The sequence below is a fragment of the Zosterops lateralis genome (assembly GCF_965231275.1).
Source record: "Zosterops lateralis genome assembly, chromosome: 6".
NCBI classification, from domain to species: domain Eukaryota; kingdom Metazoa; phylum Chordata; class Aves; order Passeriformes; family Zosteropidae; genus Zosterops; species Zosterops lateralis.
The window spans coordinates 46,847,822-46,862,035 of NC_139761.1; the positions used below are offsets into that span (position 1 = coordinate 46,847,822).

Sequence of the window (14,214 nt, forward strand, 5' to 3'; positions counted from 1 at the left end):
ATGATCTAGCTATGTTCTGTTGGCACTTAATGTCCCAGGAAAACACGCCACACAGCAGTTATTCAGCGATGCAAAGTCAGGTAGGGCAATGATGAGAAGATTAAAAAAAAAATATTTAACATCTAAACATTTTAAATTGTGCTACACATTTGTTTCAGCAAATAATCTCTTGTACATGCTGCTCAGTTCCATCACCATAGATTTGGGATGGCCACTGTGCAGGAGTTGCAGAGATTACTGCTCAGTTTTAACAGCCATCTTCACACAGTTGACAAGCTTCTGAACCTGAATTTTCAGACCAAATGTGGTCACTTGGCCTTTTCAAAATTACCATGATAAACAGAAGAGCATCATCATGTGGTTCTCTGACCAGGGTCATCACAAAGCCCGGTGTGGGTGCAATTTTTACCTTGTAAGCTGTTGGTCAGTATTCCCTATGCTACTGGAAGGGAAGTCAGCAAGTTGCCAACTGTCCAACTTGTTCACTTGAGCAACTGCACAATCTACCCACCACTGCAGCAAAGCCTTCCTGCAGAGGCCATGACCATTGTGCAGGGGCACCAGAAGGGCACAGTTCTGTCTGAACCATTATGAAGGTTACAGGAATGCACAGGCCTTTACATTATGATCTAAAAGACACGGGAAGTTTAGACCACATGACCAAAGTTCGAGCTGCACTGAGGTCGTATCTTGTGAAATGCATGCTTGGATTTACACCCTTCCCTAAACTCAAGTCACTAGGAGAAAAAGAAGAAACAGATGTGTAGTAAATAATATTTGTTATTTGACACCCTAACAGCCTACAAAGACTTATACTGAGTATCACTAATTCCAAATGGTAAAGGGACCAGACAAGACAAAAGAAGAAATAGCAATTGCAAAGAGAAAAAAACTGATGCTGCAATGATTACAGTGCTAGTGCATTTTTCAGTGTCACTATGTCACAACACAGCACCAAGCAAATAAAGGAATATCTCCCAAGCTGATATGACCTTCAAAAGAGATCGTTTATACAAAGAAACTTTGCAATGCAAAGAAATACAATCAGCATACAGCAGGATAGCACACAACAGAAAAGCTGACTTAACAACATGGGCAAAGAGATGCTGGCAGGTAAGATTTCTACCTCAGTCTCAGCAAGATAAAGTAGGTCTTCTAACTCAGTGTCCTCTGATGAGTGCTAGCAGCAGACCTCTGTGTCTCCACAAGCCTAACCATTACCCACTTCAACAAGCAAGAGCAAACATGTCCATGTCCAGTGAGACCTGCTCAAAGAATGCCTATAAATCACTGTTTCTAAGTGAAACTCTGGATTTTAGTTGTGTTTCCCATTTACGTTTGTACAGTTCTTACACTAGTGTCAAGTGAGGTGAGATGGAACAGCAGAAAAGTGAGGCAGGGGAGGCTTTTTGTTTGCTGCTATTAGGTTGGAAAATATCTTCAAGTATCTTACCTCCCCTTGTAATCTCTCTCCCCTTTATGAGTTTACAACTGCAATCAGAGCCTGACCAAATTATGTCCAATAAAAAGAAACTTATTATCATGACTTTTGCTACACATCCTTGTTTACAATCCCCTTTTTTCTTGTTTGGTTTTGGGTGGTTTTTTGAGGTTTTGGGTTTTTTGGTTCTTTTTGTTTGTTTGTTTGGGGGTTTTTTTTGTTTGTTTTGGGGGTTTTTTGTTTGTTCTGGAGGTTTTCTTGGGGTTTTTGTTTGTTTGGTGGTTTTTTTATGTGTTTTTTTATTCTTTTGGGGGAGAGGGTTTTTTTGTTTTTTGGGGTTTTTTTTAAATAATAAAGTTTTCATGCACTGCACTGTAAAGAGCACTCCCACAGTAACTCTCTGTCCTACAAGACTCCACCCCAAAGAGCTCCCCTCTCCTCAAGTGACCTGCACAACAGGGTGCCTTCCACCTGACAAGTGGAACACGCTGTCCCAAACAAAAACCCTTGAAGATCAAAACAAGCTTTTCTGCTGACATGGCAAAAGTTTAGGCTAAACAGGAAAACATACTTGAAGCTCTTTTTCCATTACCTTGCATTATTAAACCATCTAGGCAAGAGATAAACATAAAAGGAATTTTTTTAATTAGATAAATCAACTCCTCAGCATCTGTTGTTTAATAAAGTAAAGCAGATCAGCATGTTAGAATCAGATAATATTGAAGTCTCCCACAAACTCACAGCTGAAGCTTCTATTTCATGCAGGCATTTGGGTGCCACTGGTTTTGCTCACTGTAATACAATACTTCCAGTTAAATTCTCACTGTAAAATGTAATGCCAGGTACACACTGGGCCACAACAAGTGAAATTCCTTAAAATGACTATGCATCACCTAGCAAGTTAGAACAAGGCAAAACAGATGCACAGGGTGATCTTGCACAAAATATTTCCCTAAACTTCTATACCATGCATTCATTTTTAAATAAAACTCAAACCAATTAAAGATTGTGCTTCTTGTAACTAAAGTTTAAAAAATTTTCTTTAACATAAGCAGTATCCATTACCTTTTGCTTTTCAGCATCGTTTCTTAATTGACTCCCTAAGATAATCTCTCAAGGTCACAAACCTCTGCAAAAAAGCCAAGTTAATGAGAATATACTCTTAGTATCTCTCTACTACAAACCCAATCCCACTGAGGGACAAATTCATCTTACAGCTTAAAACCAAACACTGTATGATAGTAACTTTCAATTATGTTTGATCTTGTATGCATGCAGTCAGATGATGGCATTTTTATTACAGTCATAAAAAAACGTGGATGTGCCAGCAAGATGTTAACACCCATCTACTTTGACATTAAGAAAATCTAATCCAAATCAAATTTTGGAATTTTTAAAAATCAAATGTAAACATATTTTGGCAAGGAAAAACATCCTTCTAAGAAGCATTGGGCAAACCAGTGGAGGCAAGAACCAGTGCAGTCCAGCTGCACAACACTACCAAAGTATTCCCAATCCATCTGGGCTGGGATCTGCCTCTCCTGTGCAGAGATTGCAGCATGGACAGTGCATTTAAAACAACGAGGCACTGTGGGGTTATTCTGCACACCTGTACTCTGAAACACATCCAAAGCACATCTGGGCTTTCCAGGAGCAGCAGCACTAAGGCAGCTGCACCATGCAGCACTTACTCATTACAGAGGGTTAAAGGCTGCTCAGCAAAGTGACACTCCAAGACTAACAACTTTCTTCATTTGTCAAGTCACCTGCCAGCCACGAGTAAAGTTACCACTGTGCAGTGGAAGTACAAGTCCTCTTCAGACCAGCTAAGGTGGGCTCAGAAATAAAACTTATATCGCGTGAAGACACACAAGAATCTGCTTTAGTAAAAATCAAACACAATTATTAAAAAAAAAAAAATCACCTGAAAATTCTCTATTTTCAATTCTCATAAAATTCCTTGAACAAGGAATATTTAGTTCAATATCATCTTTTCAGTTATGGTATATTCTCTGTTACTGAGAAGATGTAACAGCAGAGAGAAATAAAATCAGTATTTTTAAAACCACAAAGCCAGCAAATTAAATTGGAGTAGTAGTTTCAAATAGTAAAAACTTAAAATAATTTTTCAATCTGGTGAAATTTAAAGTAATTTGTATTCTGTGTCAGGAAGCATCACACTGAATGAGTTTAGCTCTTTTTTGTATCAAAAGCTGGAAAATACTAAGAATGATTATCACAGGCACTTCTTCAGGAATCAGAGTTGCTAGTGTTTCATGGCTTTACTGAGCAGATCACCTCATTCTAACATACGACAACTCTAACCTGCCCCCACCAAATGCATGCACTATAAAAGCCCAACAAGATGCAGAAGAAAACAAAGAAGTTGCACATTTCCTATGCTGTGATCCTCTATTCTTTTCGAGACAAAAGACACGGCCATTATTTCATGTACCCTGTCACTAAAAAGGAAAATAAAAGCTTCTGTTTTCACTGGTTTTAATGATGAAGTTTCAAAAGAGGATGCAGGCTCTTTCTTACCCGTTCAGCGTGTATGACCCATTCCTCCTGAGTCTCATACTTGCAGATAAGAATCTTAGGAAAAAGTCCAAAATGAGGTGGTTTGTCCTCTGGAACACCAGAATACAGGCACCTGTTTGGTGGTTGCGCTTTTTGTTCACCAGGGGATCTCTTTCCTGTTTCTCTGAGTCATCAGTGGGGAACAATGCGAAACCACCACCAGAGCCACTGAGCAGGAAGCCCAGAGGAAACTGCCTGCAGCCAAACAGGAGTCTGGAGGTGTAAAATCTCCTCAGCACACCTCTCACAAAACCTTGGAGCCCACTAAGGAAAAGCAGCAAGAAGGAGTTTTTACTGCTTTTCCTTAGTGGGCTCCAAGGTTTTGTGAGAGGTGTGCTGGGCAGATTTTACATCTCCAGTCTCCCTGCATGCACAAGAATAAATTTTGTAGAAAGCTGTACTTTATCAGTGAGCTGCTCTTCTTCTGAATAGCCTGAAAGTAGCTTCAGATCTACTCGTCCTGCTCACCAGCCCAGCTGCAAATATTACTCAAGCACTACCCTCAGAGCACAAGGCAACTAAACAAGAAGTCTTAGATAACAAATACTCAGCTTTTCTTGTTTGGTTTTTTTTTTTTTTCTCCCCCCCCCCCCCCCCCCAGTATCAAGTCAGAAGTTACAGATGTGGAAAGGGACATACGATTAGTGGTTAAAAGGATTGTTTTCCTTGCAGTAGGTTAAAAACAGGCAGATCTAAGGTCACGCTCGAATGCTGCAGGGAAAAAATATCCTCTAGCAGTCCAGTGCTGGGCAAGCTGCCCTGCATAAATCACAGGATTGCACTGTCTCTGATGAGGCTGTTTTCCTCCCCTTTCTGTTCACCCTGCCATTCCCTGAAAGCTGTGAACCAAACAGCGGCACAGCTTAATGCCTGGTGAGTCTACCACACAATGCAAAATTCACTACAGGTAGTTGTTGATCATTTACTGTCTGTGAGCAAATCAACACCCACTTAAGTAATAAATGACACGGAAAGTATTTTTATCAACGGATGTTGAAATGACCATCGCTTGTGGCCCAGGTGAAACTGCTTTAGGATAATGGGAAAACTGCACACTAGGCAAATATAAAGATTAAATATTCACTACCTAAAAAACCAGAAGCAATCAATCCCATAGGACTCTGGCCCGAGTAAAACATTATTCTTATCTCAATGGCTCAAATGTCTAAAGCCAGTATGCTTGTCAAGTTGCATTTTTATTTTAAGTAGTTTAACAGAGAAAACCAGAAAAAAAAATGCTTTATTTCTTTGTAGGTGCCTCAGATTATACACTGAGATGTAATCAAGAATACTTATATAAGGACTATAGATCACAAACGCTGAGAGAAAAAGAGTTACACTGAATTACAGGCTGAAGAAATGGACGTGGTCCTGTTGATAAAAGGCAATGAGACTGAGCTGTACAAACATGCTGCATCTGCAGGACAGAAAATCTCAGGATCTATCTGGCCTAATCTGGAGCACTGTGCTCAACCCATGGCACCCTAGTTGAAGGCAGATGTAGAATTAGCTGGACCCCAGAGAGCATCAAGGTTATCTGTCTTAAAAATGTGAAAATGCAGGGAGAAAAAACAAGACAACACCTCCTTCCAAGAATGTAAAGAGAAAGAAAACAAAATGTTCTTCCTGCTCTGTCCATCACGAAGGCATTTGAATTAAGCAACAAACACACCAGGTTAGGATTATTTTGCTTGGTATGTGTGTGTATTTGGGTTTTAAGTACAGGAATAGATTACAGAGTCTGCATTATTGCAGGCTTTTGAGATTATCTTACTCCAGAGCTGGTGACTGACTAGGTGACCTCTGCAGGGGTCTCTCATCCCTACCTTCCTATGACTTGCTCCCAGTTATAGCTGGTAGAAAAAAATGAAAATTGTGCTGTGTAACCATGACACAAACTAGCTCAAGTCAAACCAGACTAGAGAATGCTTCAGAAATTCCTGCTCAAAATAAGACACAGTGGCCAGGACTCTAAATAGGTGCACTACATTATGAGCACAGGGGTGGTGGGCTCCATTTTTATCATATACATTCTGAGAGAGAATGATACTTCATGTTCTTCTCAGCTTTACAAAGATCATACCTATGTACTGGCTGCTGTGGTCAGGCCCCACTGTCCCTCAGGAGCTGGCCAAGATTCCCTCTGGCCACGGAACAGCTCCAAGTCAGGTCCCTGCAGGCAGCTACCTACCTACAGTGCTGAGTAAAGCACAGACACATTCTTGGAAGCCTCTCAAAGTAAACTAGGATGGTTTATTTGGCTAATAATTTAGAAAATCGAAAAATAAAGGTCAAGTTAATAAATCAAAAATGCTACATAAAGATAATCTCTAAATGCTCTGCAAACCCATCTCAAATGAAAACTTATACTCAGTTTTCTTCTTGGAATATGAGATTTTAGAGAGGTCACCTTAAATTCAGGTCCAGAGTAAAATCCAGGCTCTGGTATGTTTGCAACCTTACTGGAAATAAAAGATATATCTGACAGTATAACTGGATCATATATGACACTGGGCTTTCTTTGGATTATCTCCTAATTTGCATTGGAGGTGCGCCAGCAATAGGGAACAAGGGAGCTGTCACGAGGAGGTGTCAGGTAGCCATTACTTAACACCAATTGACTACTATTCTAAACTGGAGAATCGTATTTTTATTGAATGGAAAGGGGAAGACCATCCCACAGCACCTTTCTGGATACAAAATTTAAGCAATTTACTGATGAATTTTCTGAGCATTTTGCTTTCACTGGCTACCTATTTTTTTAAAAAAAAAATTTCAGAATTCTGGTTTTTTGGTGTGTATTTTTTTTAATTATTTTATTTGTTGTTGTTGTTTTGGTTGTTTGTTTGTTTTTTCCCAAAACTCTACTTCTGCAGAAAGACATCAATTCCTTCTTTTTCACTCCCCCATGCTCTTTCAGGATTACAGCAGCACAAGGGTATGTGTTCTTTAACATCTCCATCTGAAAACTATTATAGGAAACCAGCAACTAAATATAAACTGTCCAATCAGAGCCAGAGTCAGCCACATCGATGCTGGGATCCCAAAATGCTATCATGGACAAAAGAACTCACCACAGAAACACAGCTAAGCCTACTTGCCAACACAACCTCTTCAGAAACAATGAATTCCTGCTTCAGAGAGGTCTTCAGGAGAAATGTGTTTTGTTAACAGAGATTTAAAAGCCTCTTATTTTCAGTCAACATAAAGATGGTAAACTCGCTGAATAGGCAAGCCCATGGTGAGGCAATGTGTTATAGACATTATCTCCTACAGTATCTTCAATTAGCTGCACCTAAAGAAATCCTCTTCTCTCTCTCCCTACACGTACACATTCCAGAGACCATACACAAGCTGAGTCATCCTCACTGTGGTGAAGGCACATGGGAGAAGGGAAAACATCTTTATGTCTCCTTAAGATCCCTTCTGACAAATAAAGTGTTTGTACAGCCCACTTCTCTTTTATTCCCTTTCCCAAGCAGAATCCATAAACTTTAGCATGGATTTTTTGTTCACAGGCTAAACATTCATCCAATTACTGCTCTGCTTCCAAGGGGAATTTCAACAGTACCATTTGGCCTAGTTATTCTGGACATTAGCTCAAAGAGCAGTTCTTTAGATAACATAAATTAGCATGGATGATTTACCATTTTCAACCATGTCCCAGCTACTTGGAGCTTTGAAAACATCATTAAAAGATCTACTTCAATTCCTATTAAATAAATTCCCATTTAATAAGGAAATAAATGTACATGTTAAGTCAAAGGCTGAGTACAGAAGAGAATAGCCAGTCCTCTACTACTTGGACAGACTTACAGTACACTCAGAGCTTAATTATTCATCCAGGGGGAGCTTTGCATATGAATGAAACATCTTTCTACATCTAAAAAGAAATACTCACTAGCAACCCCAGTTCTCCACATCTGGTCAGGAAAGAGAGGAGACTGAGTGCCCATATGTACCCTATTTGCCAGAGCCATGGTTTTCACAAGTGTTAAAAATTACTTCTACACTATATTTATTGTCATTTTATAGGTGTATTGTTGATCATCTTTTGAAAAATCTATTTGAATTTGTCTGTTTGACTACTGAAGAAACAGTTTACTCTCCCTTCTCCTGGAAAATGTCCACTAACTTAATGTTTAGCCTTGTTTTCTACTGTCTTGCATCATAACTTGTATTTAAGGACTGTCCAAGTTAATTCCCAAGATAATCAGTGAAATACTGAACTGTTACAAAACACAAATTTGAGGCTGCTTTTCTGGGCTGATTATACACTTACAGCACTGCACCAAAGGGCAGCCAGGTTCACTTTACTTCTACCTAACTACTTACAAAATTCAGACTTAATTTAAACACTGATATTAAAGGAACCAAGATTGCACATATCACTATCAATTGTTGCTTGATAGCGAATGAAAAAGTAAAAGAGGAGAAGGAGAACAGAAAAGCTGACTCAAAGACCTAGCTAGATATAAACATTACCCCCAAATTCTTCTGATTCATTTGGTATGTGAAGGTAGTGCTGCCTCAGCTTCAGAGCTGAAGAGATTTCTTTGCCAAACTTGTAAAGAAATCCCGTTACACTGGAGATTTTGGCTTCGTATTAAAAAGAAAGAAAAAAGCCCTGTGTGGGGACACTACAATGGTCAATATACAAATGAAAGCCATAACACATTTCCTATAGCCAAAGAGAATGCCATAACAGGAGAAGTCTTTAATGTGCTTTTTGGGAGAAGATTTTTGTTTTGGTTTGGTTTTTCTAATGGATACAACAAGCAGTCCTGACTTAAAGCAAAAATGACAGCAGCACTGAAAGGGTTATTGCAAGCTGTTTATAATAAGCAAACCAGGACAGTGCTGGAGAAAGTTACAGAACTGTAATAACAGAACAGCAATCCGCCTGGAAACGGAAAAGGGTGGGTGAGCAGTTTCTACCGGACCAGGGCAAAAGCCAGGGTTTATAAATTTAGAAAAAAATACACACCCACACAAAACGTCTCAAGTAAGAGGACAGGGGACGAGGGGAAAAAAAGAAAGGAAAAAAACCACACACACCATTTTAGAAGCCTTTATATAAATTTTGCCTAATCATTCTTAATGGACATCTGCCCATGGCTTAATACAGGAAAGACCAAGCTTTCAGTGTGTGCCAAACTGTCTGAAACACAAACCTCTGGCACACTGCCTGCTTTGATCCCCCAGTTAGGGCAGTTTCCTGGAGATAGGCTTGGAGCAAATGAACACAGGCACATCACTCTTTGGAAGGGCCAGCCAAAAGAGTTAATGTAATGTAAAGTTCAGTATTGGACTTCCCGGTACTCAAGTGCATTCTTTTCAATTCACTTTAAATGATTTTTAGGTTTTAAAAACAGAAGCAGCTGGGCAGAATTCAGTAATCAGTTTTGGTGTTAGAGATCCTTACACAGGGTTAACAAAACTACTGTGGAAAAGAAATGCTGCAGTGGGAGGCGAAGGCTGCCCTGATTCACCCAGATGGGCACGGGGACAACAGGTATTTATATAACTCTGGCAAAGGGTGTAGAGCATGAAGACCCCCATTCAGATCAGCCCCCAAAACTCTGTCCATCTCAAAGGAGGGCTCATAAAGTAACATAAAAAATAGTAAGAGAAGATTGATGTTCTTGGCAAGAGCAGAGAGCAGGTAATTCAGAGCAGGCACTGCCCCTTCAGCCCAAGAACAGGAAAGAACTGTATGAGTTACCAACATGCTCCACCCAACAAGTCCCAGTCGGTATAAAAGTCTCTGCTGCAAAATTTAGCTAATGATACAATCCAGGAGAAGTCTGGAAGTACCACAGAGAGAGAACAGGAGAGATATTTCTGAGAAAGAGACTTCAGCTAAAATTAAACACTATTAAGTACATACAAATCCCTGAAGCCTACAAAACAAGCAGAAAGAAAAATAGTGACGTTTTCTATGGCATAACTGGCTTCTTTCTTTTTATTCTTTCCTTTCCTTTTTTTTTTTTTTTTTTTTTTTTAGCCAAGTGGTCTTACACTAAAGTGTTAAAAGCTACAAGAAAATTTTCAACTAAAAAAAAGTTTAACGCTAGATTGGTTTTGTTAATAATGAAACAGTACCCAAATTCCAATACAAAAACCTCATATCCGACAAGTAAAACTTCTTTTATAGAGAATTTTTAAGAAAGTAAAGGAAGGTAAATTCTTTAAATACAAAAAGAAAAGCTGTAATTTTGGTCAAATACAGAACAAATCATTAAAAACAAGAGGTATCAGGAAATACAACTGGATAACACAAGTGTAAGTTTTATAAAACAGATCACATGCCATATATAGATGAGTACAACAGGTATACAATATGTGCTCAATCATTATAATATTTTAAATTTGAAACAAATTAGAAGTGCCAGGCCCTCACTCTGAATCTCCTTTTAAACTTGATGGTGAGCTTGGTCTTGCACATCCTCCCCAGTATCCTCAGAAGATTCCTTCATCTCTTCTATTACCACCCCTGCTACTGCACGGACACACTGAGGGCACTCTGGAATGCTCCTCTCATAGGAGGGTAAAGGGAATTTACTTCAATTCCAAATTCAGACTGTTGATTCAGATGCTTATTGCCAAGTATTATAAATGAAATTATTTATTCAAGGAATTTAACATTTACAGCTGTAAATGAGGACAAATCTGAAAGCAGTTCCTAATTCAGAAGTGTCTGTGCAAAAGTAAGCAAAAATGCTTACTTGGTAAGGAACACTGATGGACTCTCTGCACTTCAGTATCCAGTACAAGTCTCAACAAAGGATTCTGCACCCATGGAATAGAGTTGGCTTTGACCTAAAGAATTATGTGCGGGGACTGGGGGTGGGATACCAATGATTAGCAACAAGAAAGTGTAAAACCAACACACACATTACAGGAAAACAACTGCAATCAGAAGCTTTAAGCTGCTGACTGGTATGAAAAAAAGACAAAAGTGGAAACTTGAGTATATCAAGAATAAATATTGATCATAAAAAATATCGTCCTGCATTTGTAGAGTCACTTATCAGATGTTCTTTTTGCTTCTACCTTCAGAGAGAAACAAATTGGCTGTCTCAAAAGAAATAAATACAATATTATTTTTGCAGATTATTCTGTACTTCAAATTAATGGACACAGTGAAATAGCTTCTCTGAAGTGCTAAGTGAAAAATACTTTGTGTGTCAGCGGCAAAGGCAGCAACATAAATCATTTGAACACTGACTTTTTTAGGTGATCCTAACAAAGCCCTTGCCAAATTTGACTTCAGCTGCTGTTATTCACATTTTTGCTAGATCCTAAATGTTCAACAAAAAGTCTTTGTAGACAAATCCCAGGCATAAGCCCAGTCATCCATCCTTCAAAGAAAGGCAAGAATACTTCACCCCAGTCAAAGTCTGGTCCTCATATTTGAGACCATCAGAACATTAACTAACATTTACATAGCACTTTTGGAAATTTTAACAGCACTCTGGAAAAAAGCCCTCAATCCCTGCAACCTGTGTCAGTGATTGTAAGAGTCATTACAGCGGAAAAACCCATGAGGAAATGGCTATAAAGTGAAGCAGATAAAAGGAAACTACTTGGAAACAGAATCAGAAAATCAGTGCTGTTTCTGCCTTTCCCCATTATTGAGGATAAGGCAACACAGGGCACGATCCACACGCTGCCTTTTCATTGTGTTTGCTCAGGCACAGCAGTGAATGTGAAGTAAAACTCTACTGGACTTTCGAGATCAGAGAGCTGCTAGCTAGAAAATACTCCCTGATATTAAAAATTTTAAGACCTGATACTTAAACAATTTAAGGCTAGGAAAAGTTTGCTACATCTCCCCGCTGGCATCTTCCACTTTGGTATCTCTCTTCCCAATGTGTAAAGCAGCAATAACAACACCTTGGGAAACACTTGGGCAGTCAAAATACAGAGTCTAGGATTTAGTGGGATGAAGTGGCTAACGCAAAGCCAAACATCAAATGAAAGAAGAACGTAATTCAGAAATCTCCAACTCTCAATTCAAACCTCAGTGCCTAGGCCTCCTGCCTTTCAAAACACCTCTTACATGAGAGAAGCTGCATTTGAGTTCCCACCGACTGCCCTTCATTCTCTCATCTGGGGGTACACACAGACCTTCTCTAAACATTTTCCCTGAACACGCAGCTCAGCTCCCAAGGCAATATGGTAGACAAAGCTCGAAGATTCTTACTTTATATGCTACCATTCTCAAGTGGGAAAAAAAATACAACAAAGAAACTACACCCACCACTAAATTTGCACAACTGCTACCTGGCCACACTTCTGCTTTTACAGACTTCCAGTGACAAGTAGTCCCTCGAGCTTACAATGGGAAAACCTACAATGCAAGGCAATCCCTAACTCCTCACTTACATAATGTATCCCATCCCCATATACAGTCTTACATCATAAAAGCATTTAGCCTGGAAAGCTGATCTTAAATGCCTTCAGAGAGATGGCAATGTGCTCCTTCAGTAGCAACAGATGATCAGGGAGAACAAAGCAAGCAGTCCTATCTTGGGACTGAAACATCTTCCTCCTGGCAAATGATGCCTTCACTTTAACATTAAAAGCAGAATTTCCAAGCTGCCAGTGGAATTCTTACCCTTTTACTGTGCCATTATCTAGATGAAGGACAATTTAAGAGGAGCAAGTAATCTTGAAGATCCAGGTTAGATGAGAACCAGTTTTGGCTGAAAAGCAAGGAGTGACCCGGTTCAAGTTTTATCAACTAACTGCCCAATTAATGAAGTCAAAAAACTTCGTATGATAGGTTAGAGTTGCCTGAAAGCCACCATGATTTTTTTTTTAAACTTTTTAGGTTTTTTTTAGTTTTTAACATCCTTTCATATGAATGGTTCCTGGAGGATTTTAACCATTATCAGTTTTAGGCCCACATGCAAATATAATGATAAAATAATGTTTTTTCCTTCAAGCATGACTAAGGACACACAGCTCATAGCCTACTCTTTCCCCATAAAAAATCTCTTCCACCTACATATCTTAATTAAGACTGCACTTCTGTTATGCTTTCTTTCTTTACAGATTCCATTTTCCCTTCTTCCAAGATTTAAAAGGAACACTAAGAGTAGAGTCATGTCGTTTAACATTTCTAGTTGTATCTCCCCGTCTATTTCCTTCAGAATACAACTTCATTAAGTGCAGTAGGTGAAACACAGACATGACAGTCACAGAGGTTGGGACCTTATTTTCAAGAGGGGGTTGGGTACCTGCTTGAGCCATTCCTTCTAGACGTGTAAAATAAAGTTCTTATTACAGAATTTCAACTTACACACTGGTGAATTTAGATAAATCCTGAGTGTTTAAAGCTTGCTGTTTGGGATCACAATCACCAAGTTGCTAGTTTGCATTCTTGATCCAAGAGATTTAATGTCGAAGTCAACCATTAAACCCACTCGAATTTTTTCCTCCCATCGGATGGGCAAAAGAGACCCTGGACAGCAGATTGAGAGGGGTGATTCTCCTTACATGCTATTCTGTAATATCTACTGTTTGTCTAATGTCTTATTACTGTTGCTGTTGTTATTTACTTCCTCATTTTGCTTGGATTTTTAGTGCAAGTTCATGTAATTTTGCTTAAAGTCACTGAGCTACAGTAACCAAAGCAGCATTCCCTGCAGTGCTGTGAACAGGACACAACTACACTAATTAGCATGCAGTTTTCAAAGGTCAATTACCACATCATTAGCCGGGCCATTTACATCTCTGCATTGTGGAGCATTCTCCAGCTTTAGACAGCGGGACGGGACAAAAACGGATTAAATTGCTTAGGGTCGAATAGCACAGTGAGTTGATGAGTAAGAACTTAAACTCCAGAAGCTGGAGTAGCTCATAATGGGCCATTTTCACACTATGCCCTCGTCCTGCTGACACCATCTTCTGTCAGATGCCTAAAGACACAGAGCAAGCCTATCTACCAGGAAATGTTAACATCCGCTTACATTGAGTAAATCTCGTTTCTTTACTTTAACAAAAGTGAAAACAAAGGACCAATTAGCAAAAAATGCCGGGCTGTATGTCCACAGTCACCTAATTTAATAGAAGCAAAAACAAAGAATAATCAGCACCTATAACTATCATGTCTAGAAGCAAAATTAAAAACCAACAACTAAAAAACCAAGACAGTACAGGTTGTCCTAATCTTGCGCCTAGAT

The 14,214-nt window shown here is 39.2% G+C and overlaps 1 protein-coding gene across 4 annotated transcripts in view; it reads right to left on the reverse strand.

Moving 5' to 3' along the window:
• The window catches only part of MOB2 (MOB kinase activator 2), a 109,541-nt gene that overhangs the window by 50,919 nt on the left and 44,408 nt on the right, over positions 1-14,214 (reverse strand). The window contains exon 1 of one of the 4 annotated variants that reach the window (XM_083864377.1): positions 3,983-4,131. The exons of the other annotated variants lie outside the window; for them this stretch is intronic. Coding sequence (XP_083720503.1) covers positions 3,983-4,020 — 38 coding nt within the window. The 5' untranslated portion in view covers positions 4,021-4,131. Of the gene's footprint in view, positions 1-3,982; positions 4,132-14,214 lie in introns of those variants that run through there. 4 annotated transcript variants of the gene reach the window in all.